At 40.7% G+C, this 10,412-nt stretch overlaps 1 protein-coding gene across 1 annotated transcript in view; it reads right to left on the bottom strand.

Moving 5' to 3' along the window:
* Positions 1–801: 801 nt before the first annotated feature.
* Tprg1 (tumor protein p63 regulated 1) overlaps positions 802–10,412 on the bottom strand; it is a 104,465-nt gene continuing 94,854 nt past the window's right edge. Inside the window, exons 4-5 of the mRNA XM_013351362.1 lie at positions 8,620–8,773; positions 802–996 (exon numbers count right to left, since the gene is read on the bottom strand). Coding sequence (XP_013206816.1) covers positions 802–996; positions 8,620–8,773 — 349 coding nt within the window. The remainder of the gene's footprint in view (positions 997–8,619; positions 8,774–10,412) is intronic.

Genomic DNA, 10,412 nt, shown 5'->3' with positions numbered 1-10,412 from the left:
CTGAGAAGGAGGCTGTGGATGGTTTTTGACGTTTGATTCGTCTTTTTCTCGTCAATGTTAAGAATCAAATTCAAGGCTTTCTACAATTTGGGAGAGCCCTATGCTAATGAGTTCTACCTATAGTCTTACGAGAAGGTATTTTAAGTTTGGATACAATGTTATGCCACATATCCATGGGTTATTACCATGGAATGCATTTGACTTAGAATTCAAGCCAATTGAAATTGGTAGGTTTGAGGAGTGGATTATACAAAAGAATCACAGAGTATTCTGGATTTGGAAAGTGGTTAATGTAAGGCAGCATCAGAAAGGCTGAGTGGAAGATATAAGGCATATTCTGAGCCTTGGGATAAATATGAGAAATAGGACTATGGATGCCCTCATAAATGGCAGCTACAATAGGGGAACCAGTGAGAGCCTTGTGAGAACAAAACAGGGTTCAGGGAATAAAAACTAAACCATTGAAAGTGTCTTTGGATGCAAGAAGAGAAAGACAAAAGTTTAAACTTTAGCAAATTTAAAATTAAGTTGCATGATGGATTCTGTCCAGAGATTTTAAATTACATAACATTTTTAAATTATATAGCATTTCATGAGCTCAGAAGTGTCTAGTTGGGTTTTACAGAAATTTGACTTCTCTCCTATGAGGCTTCAAATGTCTACCAGTCTAATCAAGCTTTTAATAATAATAATAAATCAGCCCTTTAAATATTATTTGAAAGTAACTATTGGAATCTAAACAATGTAGTAAATTTAAACACATAGGTTATCTACAGGTGATGTACTTTGTTACAAAGAGTTTCAAAAGCCGATACTCCCCCGAGCAAGGGAATAGCCAAGTTTGTTTCGGTTCCCAATAAATGACATGAGCCCTGCATAGGTCTCAATCAGAATGGGTTGGGTTAACACCATCAGTTCCTCTTCTCTTCCAGATCCAGCAGAATTCTTGTGAGCCTTCTCAATAGCTGGGATGAGCTTGGATGTGAATCCAGACAACTGAAGAACAAAGAAGAAGCATACATTTAGTGCCTCCAGGATGCTCTGAACATCCCCACTCAGTCAGCCTCAGTGGAGGAGACTACCCTGCTGGGGGCAGCAGCTCTTCCTTCTTAAACATGAATGACCCCTCAGAAATGTTGGGCTTGCTTTTGTTTCCCTTTTAGTATAGTACTCAGCCAATAAGGAATGCATGTAGTAAAATTACCTGCCTTATTTGTTTTCCATTAGTCATAACTTGTGGAACATTAAGGAATCAACTTAATCAATATTTGCTCATCGTCTGTTATGAATTAGACACTTGTTGGGCACTGCTCGATGCTAAAGGCCAAATATGAACATCTGTTGCCCTCAAAGACAACTGACTATGATGCAGTCTACAAAGCGCATCTGCTGTGGGAAAGCAAAGATCATTGTAACAGACAGAAAGAGGGACAGAAATGCCTATGGAGAACGATGTCAAAAGCAGACCCTAAGGTCTTTCTTTGCAGAATTTCCATGGGTAGAAATGAGGTTCAGCAAGTCAGAAAAGGCCTAGAGATGGGCATGATGTCTTCCAGCTCAGCCTTCTTCCTGCCACATGAAAATCCCCAGGAAACATCCTTCTCATTACTCCAAAGGCACAGACAGAGAAAATACTGAATCTTATAATTCCAAACCATGTTCCTTAAGCACAATACTTGAGTGACAGTGTGAATATTTTGTTTCTGGTTTTCTTAATTTTTAGACGACTACAAACATGAATATTGCATCTATATCACTCCAGTCCCCCAAGGCCTCCAATCTCCTCTCTTGCTTCCTCTTTCCTCCCTGACTCATGACCTCCTCTTTAATTATTATTGTTACACACACGTGCACATGTATGTGTGTAACAAGTCCATTTAACAGTGTGTGTGTATGGTATACGTGTACAAGGCTGACCGTTTGGCTTAGACAACACTATGCAGGAGCTTGTCCCTGGAGGAAACTGATTCTCCTTCCCTCTGCAGCCATTGGCCACGTGTCTACTCCTTCAAGCAGAGCAAAGACCTTATGAATTTCCCCCTATCCAAGCCAGCATGCCAACTGATATCATGCAGGTCTTGTTAAGGAAATTATATTGTTGAAAATTTCCCATCACGTCTAAAAGACATCAACTATAACCAGGCATCCTGGTTTGCTGGCTCTTCCAGACTTTGAACTCCTGTTGTCAAAGTTTCCTGACCCCTAGGTGTGGGGGGGGGGTTGTGTTATGGATGTGTGAACTGGAGTTGGGCATTCCAGGGACCCTTAGTCTTTCTGTGTTGGCCAGGCGTGTGTCTCTGGAAAAGTCTCCATCTGTTCCACAAAGAAGCTTCGTTGATGAGAGATGAGAACTACACTAACCCATATAACTTATACCACAGCTACAAATCAGTGTTTTGAAAAGCAAATAGGTGCTATTATGAACAATGTTGCTTTAGCAGGTTTCTTTGGGCTGGAGACAAGCATTGTAAAAAAAAAAAAAAAATGTAAGCCAAGCAGGTAATCTGCTCCAATCTCTTCGCTCCACCCAATGGGATAGCTTTATTTCTTTCATTGTACTTAGTTTAGAGTCATGTTTTACTTTAAAAAGAGATTTTTAATTTAAAAAGAGAGTTTTAATTAAAACCATTAAACTGCTACCTAACTGGTTCAGGCCATTATTCAACCTAAAATGTTTTTGCAGTTTCCATTTTCAAAGCCAAGTTCAAGACTTCCACTTGAACCTCCCTGTTGTACCCTGTAGCCTATGAAAAATGTTCTTTTCTTCTGTAACTGGAGAGCTGTCTCAGCAGTTAGGAGTCCTTGCTGCCCTTGCAGAGTACCTGGGTTGAGTTCCCAGCACCCACAGGGTGGCTCACAACCATCTGTAACTCCAGTTGCAGAGAATCCGACACTCTCTCCTGGCCTCCAACAGCACCATGGTATGCAGACATAATATTCATGCACATGCAATAAAAATAAATAGTTTAAAAATAATCATCATCTTTTCTTCTCTTTCATTTCACTAATATCTCCACTCCAACATATTAACAAGTTTTCTAAGCAGAGGGGCAAGTGTGACTTTTACATGGTAAGCCATCACCAGGCTATTACTATTTGGGAATCAAATATAGTTTTACTATGGGAGGAGAATACCTTTTACAGTCTAAGAGCACAGCATACTCTGTTCATCTGTCCCTCAGGCACCTGTAGAATTTCTGCCACACAAAAATCTCTACTCATTCAAATGTCCACCCTCATCCTAACCCCTCTAAACACACACACACACACACACACACACACACACACACACACACACTTTAAATTCCACATATTCTTAGCCATTATCTAAGAACATTATATATAGCTTTGCAGTTGTAGCTTTGGGTCATGTTACCTTCACTCAAAATGTCTTATTTTGCCTTGACTCTAGAACTTTGGGAATCAAAAGGAGACATAACTAAATATCCTTTGGCAATTCAAACCCCCTCCTTCTAAGATGTAGTCTGGTACGTGTCTGCGATCCCAATACTCGGGAGACACAGGAGGATGAAAAGTTTGGTTCCAGCCTGGGCTATGTACCGAGACCCTAGCTCACTAAAATGTCTTGCTGAATTATGGAACACACAGCTTCATAATACATGTAGCATTAAGTACTGGGATAAATATTAAGCCTTCCTGAGTTTCATATTCTCTATCTCTAAAAATGGGTATATTGATAATATCAAATTTATAGGTAAAACAAGTGAGAGCGATAGACAATGGTGACATGCTCAAAGCAGTAGGAGCCAGGGTGAGCAATGAGACATGGCTGGTATTCGGAATCAATGCAAAAAAACATTAATAAGTTTGTTTCTTACGAACAAAATCATCAGCTCCATTATCATCATCATCATCATCATCATCACTATCATCAAGAAACCACCTCCTCCTAAAAGGTAAATGACAATCTCAGCATTTCCCTTTACCAAGGCCATCTGCATTAACACGATGCTGTCTCAGAGGCTAGTGTTTGTCCAACAGGATTACAGAACACGGCTTCAGCTCTTATTGTAACCGTCATTCCTTGAGACTCCCCTGTGGCCTCCGAATCTAAGGACTGGAAGGACAATATTGACACTATTTCCTGCTCCACACATCACGTTATGTGGATACTCTTCATTCCCAGCCATGTCTGGAACACTCTCAAAGGGGGTCGGCGTGCTTACAGAGACAAGCTGCTCTTTAAAGGAGTGGCAGACAAAAGGCCATGTCCCCAAGCTGGCTCTTGAGCATTTCAAGCACCTGAACTCAATCTGTGTGACAGGAGCGCTGTGTCATCTGATATGAATGCCACCAGCCACATACTTTTGTCTAAAAGCTTTTATACACCCACCTCTGTCTCCCGCTTTTATTTCTGTCTCAAAAAACATAGGGTCAAGTTTTAACAACTCCGGTTACACAGGGGCCATGTGTTAGTTGTGGGGGAGCACGGTCATGTTCATGGAGGAAGGGGTGCAGTATTCTTGACTTCACAGTGATTATTTACCAGCTGAGTGCCTGGGCCCCTGGTTGCTTCAGGTGTTGTCTGCCAGCAACTCCTGCCTAGAATCTCAGTTTTCTTTATTACAACCATCACTTGCTTCCTGTTTATACTGGGCAGAGAGACCAGGTTTCATGCCTGCAGGCCCACATTCCTTAGCTTGGCAGGTTTTCCTAGCCTTGGGGCCACAGGTTTCAACCTTTCTCTCTGTAAAGAGGAAGGCACCCTGGGATGAGGAACAAATCCTCCTCCAATAGTGAAGATATGAAACCACTTGGCAAGTTACAATGCTGGCCAAAATGTGTGTCACATTTTCTTGGCAATTGTCAATTGCTTTGCATGGACTCTGTAACTGTGGGTAATTTAAAGTGTACAGAAACACAAAAAGATGATGAGACAGAAGTTTCTTTTCTACACAAGAAGTTTTCACTCATTCTGTCTTTCAATCTGAAAACTACAGAGAGAGAGAGAGAGAGAGACAGAGACAGAGACAGAGACAGAGACAGAGAATCACATACATACAACAAAGAAGTCCTTTAGGCTTATACCTAGTTCCATGAATATTAGTAACTGCTAAGGTGTGGATGTATATTTATCATTGTATAGTCTTAGGTTGTTTACTTAATCCCTGTGTTTAAGAGTCTTGACTTTTAAAAATGAAGATATTTACTCCTATCTTAGATGTTTTCTTAGTAAATTTATACGACAATATCACTCATGCTATAAGCAATAAAGATAAAGTAAAAAGCATATCATATGTAAAATTATCTTTATGTGCTATGCAAGTACCTTAAATGCAACATAACCTAGTATCCTACATTTCCACAGTTGTGCATTGTGAGTAGTACATGGCATGTATGCAGATTTGAAAAGATTTCAAGATGGACAGGTAAGGCAGACTTCCAGGGAGAAGCTGTTTGAGCCCCGTGTTCGCACAATGTGGACATGACCTACACTTCTGATGGATAACGGGAGGTATCACATTTTTACATCACATGATAGAAACATGAAGGTTGAGTTACACATAGCCAAACTCTTCAAATGGCTTACCAGCTAATGAATCAACCTATCATTAATAGGTAATGTTTACAGATAGTATAAACTTGAATTTGAACACCTGTGTATATTAACACATCTCTCTTGAGTACCTTGCTATACTACCTTAGTAACTCAGCCTTGATACAATGATGAAGGCATAATTAAGGACACCCATGAGAGCCCGGTAAACAGAATTACAACTGTTCATTTGGGGAAAACTCACAATAAGAAAGCTGCCACTGTCCTCAACTATTAAATAGTCTATATTACTTTGCTATTTACCTTAGACTGGACATTTAGTGTGTGTTTCTTGCTTGATGTCACTCATATTGGTTGTAGTTCTATTTTTTTGTGTATGTTTTTGCCTTTTTCTCCTGGACAATACTTGATATTTGTTCTTACTGCATATTGTTTTGTATTAGGTTTAGTGCCCTCTTATTTAGACAAAATGGGGAGGTGTTGTGGGAATTCATTCAACCAATAACCTTTTGGGCATCAGCATCTTTAGGACATGGTCTAAGATACTGCATGTGGACTGATGAGTGTGGATGAAAAGCAAGCTCGCTCTCTTGGCTGGTGGTCAAGTTTCTGTACGCAGTTCCCCAGCACCAACAGAGCAGAGGACCACGACGGCTTTCTTATTGTGAATATTTCCCAAATAAACAGTTGTGATCCCTCATTCCAGGCTCTCATGGACTTCCTTAGTTACACCTAACCAATGTCACCTAATCTGAATCGTCTATCTCCAACTTTCTCTATGGCAATGTATAAAGTTCTAACTGCCTAACTATTCGATGGATGATTCAAGCTCAATATCTCATAAACTAATCTAAACTCTCACATTCTTCGTTATTGCCATTCAAATTCATGCAATCACCATCTAACCACCCAGTAACTACCTCGCCAACTTCTCTGCTGTTTTCTGTATTTTACCTTTCATGCTCTGAAAAAAAAAATATTTGATTGCATCTGGATGTAGGGGACCAAAACAAAGTACCATTAAATCATCACATTTCTCTGTAGGCAACAGAACGTAGTCCTTCAGTCTTTCATTGTGAACTTCTTCCGGCAAAGGCCATTCAGAAATAAGTACCTACCGCATCCAGTACAAGGAACAAGAAAAGGCTTGTCCTGGGGAGTGACACATTTAATAGCTAAGTCAGGTAAGTATTTGTATTGGCTGATAGTGAAGTTCAACTATTAATACAAAAATATAGATCATTTTAATGATTAAAAATGGTTTTCCTTTAAAGAAAGGAAATTCCCATGAGAAAATATCATTATTATACATTTTAATCTGGATTAGCAGGTATCTTAATAAATGTCTTCCATTGCAAGCAGTAATAATAATGAAAACTGGGAGTTTGGGGAGGGTATGGACTGAAGAGGCAGAGGCTATGATGCAGGTATTTGTGTGTTACTAATAAGGACTTTTGAACACAAGGGGAGCTGGTACCACGTCTGAAGTTGGGCACTTTACCTTGGCACACATTCTCCCTCTGCCTTTCAACCCCCTCCATGAGTCTGCTCTCACAGCTCGGCTTGGTGGGAGTGTTCTGGTGTTGATCTTGGTTTTCACTTTGTTTTGTTTTGTTTTGCTGGCTTTAGGTGGTAAAGCATCAGCCTAGGAGCTGCTGTTGATGGCTTGGTTGGGGGATTGTGAAATGGGTATCACATGAAGTGGAGCAACATGATCCCTGAACTAATTCAGTGCCTGCAATCGCCAGAGCCAGAGTCAGCCATGAAGCCCTGGGCCTCTGGAGACACCTGCATGAATCTCAGCAGGATCACCAACTTTTCCTGGGAGGAGACTGTATCAAAGCCAATTTATCTGTTTATTAGGTTCCCCTAATAAACCCATCTATTAAGACCCCATCTAGTTTCTAATCACAGACACATTGCCTCAAGGGCACTTGCCAATTTACAGTTGTTTATTTACACCACACAAATTTACTTCCATAAATAGGTACATGTATATTAATGCAAGAATTTTAATATACCATCAATGGGACTCCAGATCCTAAATGTCAAGTTTTGAACGGAGGCTAAATTAGGTATTAGTGTTTTAAAGTAAAAGGTAAATGTTAAGGTAAACATTAAAACAGGACAGAAAAGACAATGACTTCTCAGCCTATGTGCACACACTCATGTGTGTATTTGGTTTTGTGAAAATAGTTTGATTTTTCACCAAATCTTCCACTCTGACTGGTTTACTTTCTAATTATGAGGAGTGTCTCTGAGCTTTAGCATTTCGTCTATGATAAGTAGATTAACCCTATTTAAGTTATAGAAAGCCACGTTGGCTGTTTGAATTATAGCATTTGAAGTGTTGCGCTTGAATGCTTTCTTGATTGGTGGCTGCTTTTGAGCCAAATGATGGTTCAATATTTTAAGCATTATTCCCTACTAAAGATTGCTTCCATTCATGAGGAGCTGCCCCTCTCTAGGCTAACCAGAAGCGATGAGAGAATAGCACAAGAGACAGACTCTGTCACCAAAGAGTTAAATATCTGCTTGAGAGGATGAGAAATGGAGGCATAAAAAGAATCACCGTGGCTTTGTGATGTATGGAGCATCTAGACATGCTATCCATCTGAAGGATAACAGTCTAGTGAGATTAGAGGAAAGGGCAGTATCCACCACACTCTCTCTAGAGATGAGACCACCAGCACTATCCCATGGAAAGACTTCATAAAGTCTGACCACAGAGCCAGTATGATGAAACATACTTCACACTATTCCATATTTCTTTCCAGAATAAGGCAACTGAGATGAATCTATATAGAGAACATCACATGCACCCTCTTGCAATAAATATAACTAGCCAAATGTAAGTACTCTAACTTGTTATAATATTCCATTAAAAGATGACAGCAAGAGGGAAGGGAGACATTATGGTGACATAAACATAATACATGACGTCTATGAAATAGCTATACTCTTCATACAAGTGTCTAAAGAGGCATTAAATTTTTTGCGACACACCTTCAGGTTGAGTCTTAACAGTTTTTAAGACAGAACTTGTTCTAAAAGCACACAGCTTCACCGAAAGAGCTAATATGTGACAAAGTACCATCTACCTTGCAAATCTCAAGGAACTTCTCATTAGTGTATTTCATAGGATGCTCAGTGAAGGTAGCATAAGGAACCTCAGTGGACCACGGATTCCAGCGTGACAATAGAGACTGTCCCTCGGTGCTCCCCCAGCAAATCCGAAGGCCTTCTCCTGGTCTCCTAAAGGAAGCAGATTTTTATCAGACTGGACATTTCTGTTAAATTCTTTGCAGGATATTTGATCACACTGTATAAAAAGCATCTCCTGATTCATTTAATAAAGAGTGAAATGGCCAATAGCTAGGCAGGGGAGAATAGGCAGGACTTCTGGAAAAAAAGAGAGGAACTTGGGATGAATCTAGACACCAGCAAGACGTGGAGCAAGTCAGATGTACAGAGTGGGAGAGAGTAAAAGACATGTGGCAGAATGCAAATTAATTGAAACAAGTTCATTTAAGTTATAAGAGCTAGTTAGGAACAAGCCCAAGCTAAGGTCAAGTTTTCATAATTAGTAAGAAGTCTCTGTGTCATTATTTGGAGGTTGGTGGCTAACAAGAAAGTTAGACTACATAGATAAATCTACAGGAAAAATGTGGCTTAGCCCTTAGCCTGTCTATTTCCACTGATGTGAGTGGCTTACCTCAAATCACACTGTTAAGGAATTGAAGGATGTAGAAGGATGGGCTTGCTCTCAAACAGGGTAGCTGCAAGAGGTGTTTTGAGAAACCACATGGAAATGGGACCCGGGTACTCTGGCCAACGGCCAGAGCTGGAAATACAAGTGCTGACCTCACACTGACATTCTGATGATGGCAGGTAAGAAGGACGGGAGGTAGTCTCAGTGAGAGAGGAAAGGACACGACGAGAAGTCAGCGTTTAAACAGAGCAGCAAACAGAAGAACTGTCTGAGAGAGAGCATCAGATCTGCCAAATGGCAGGACGTCAAGGATCTTTGAAAGGGATGAGAACCATTCAAAACTCTCAGCTCACTAAGTCAGTGACTCCTCCTTTGTATCTCCTAGACCTCTATTCCCTGCACAAAGCTTACCTAATGAAGCTGCAGTGAGAGACACACCAATGTGTATAGAGACTCTGCCGGCTCCTACCCCTAACCCCACTACTGACTCCTGATGTCCAGAAGGAAGTCGTTGTCTAACAGAACCCAGGCCTGGCCATCTGTTGCATACAAATACAAAGCAAGGGAAAGTCAAGCAGGAATAGGAGGCAGGAAGCCATTGCAGAAGAGCAATACTACGTGACTAGAACTAGCATGTATTTGGCATCTTCTTTTCAGTTTGTCCAACTGAATTTTGGATTTGTGGTTTCATGAGGCTCTGAATGAAGAAAGGTGCCTGAAGGGGTAGCCAAACCCAGGTGCTCTGCATTCAACAAGCTTTAGAACCAATGGGCTGCAATTCTAAGCAGCGGCTCCTTGAAGCATCCATTCAGTTCATTTCTTCTAGAAATTCAATCCCGGGATTTTGAGAATGAAAACACAGAGCTTAATGGTGGTGCCTCCACAAAGCTGTCACTTCCTGTATTAAAGAAGGATTCCTTCGGGAATAGCATGTGGTTTCTGAATGTTTATTCGTTCAGAAATGAGTGTAAACAGTCTTCCACACGCTCACACAGCTCTGCCTCTCAAAGGTTGAAGCCAAGCTGAGTCTTACAAAAGGAAAGAAAGAAAGGAACACTGCCTGCCCAGTTCTCAGGTATTTGGTGATTGTGTTTGTAAGGTGGAACTCAACGTGTGTGTGTGTGTTGTTTTGTTTTTATTTAGTCCTTTGCCTAAGAAGACGAGGAGGAGGAGGAGGAGGAG

The sequence above is a fragment of the Microtus ochrogaster genome, chromosome 2, assembly GCF_000317375.1.
Source record: "Microtus ochrogaster isolate Prairie Vole_2 chromosome 2, MicOch1.0, whole genome shotgun sequence".
NCBI classification, from domain to species: Eukaryota; Metazoa; Chordata; class Mammalia; order Rodentia; family Cricetidae; genus Microtus; species Microtus ochrogaster.
The sequence above is the reverse complement of the archived record's forward strand: the minus strand, read 5'-3'. Positions and strand labels throughout refer to the sequence as shown.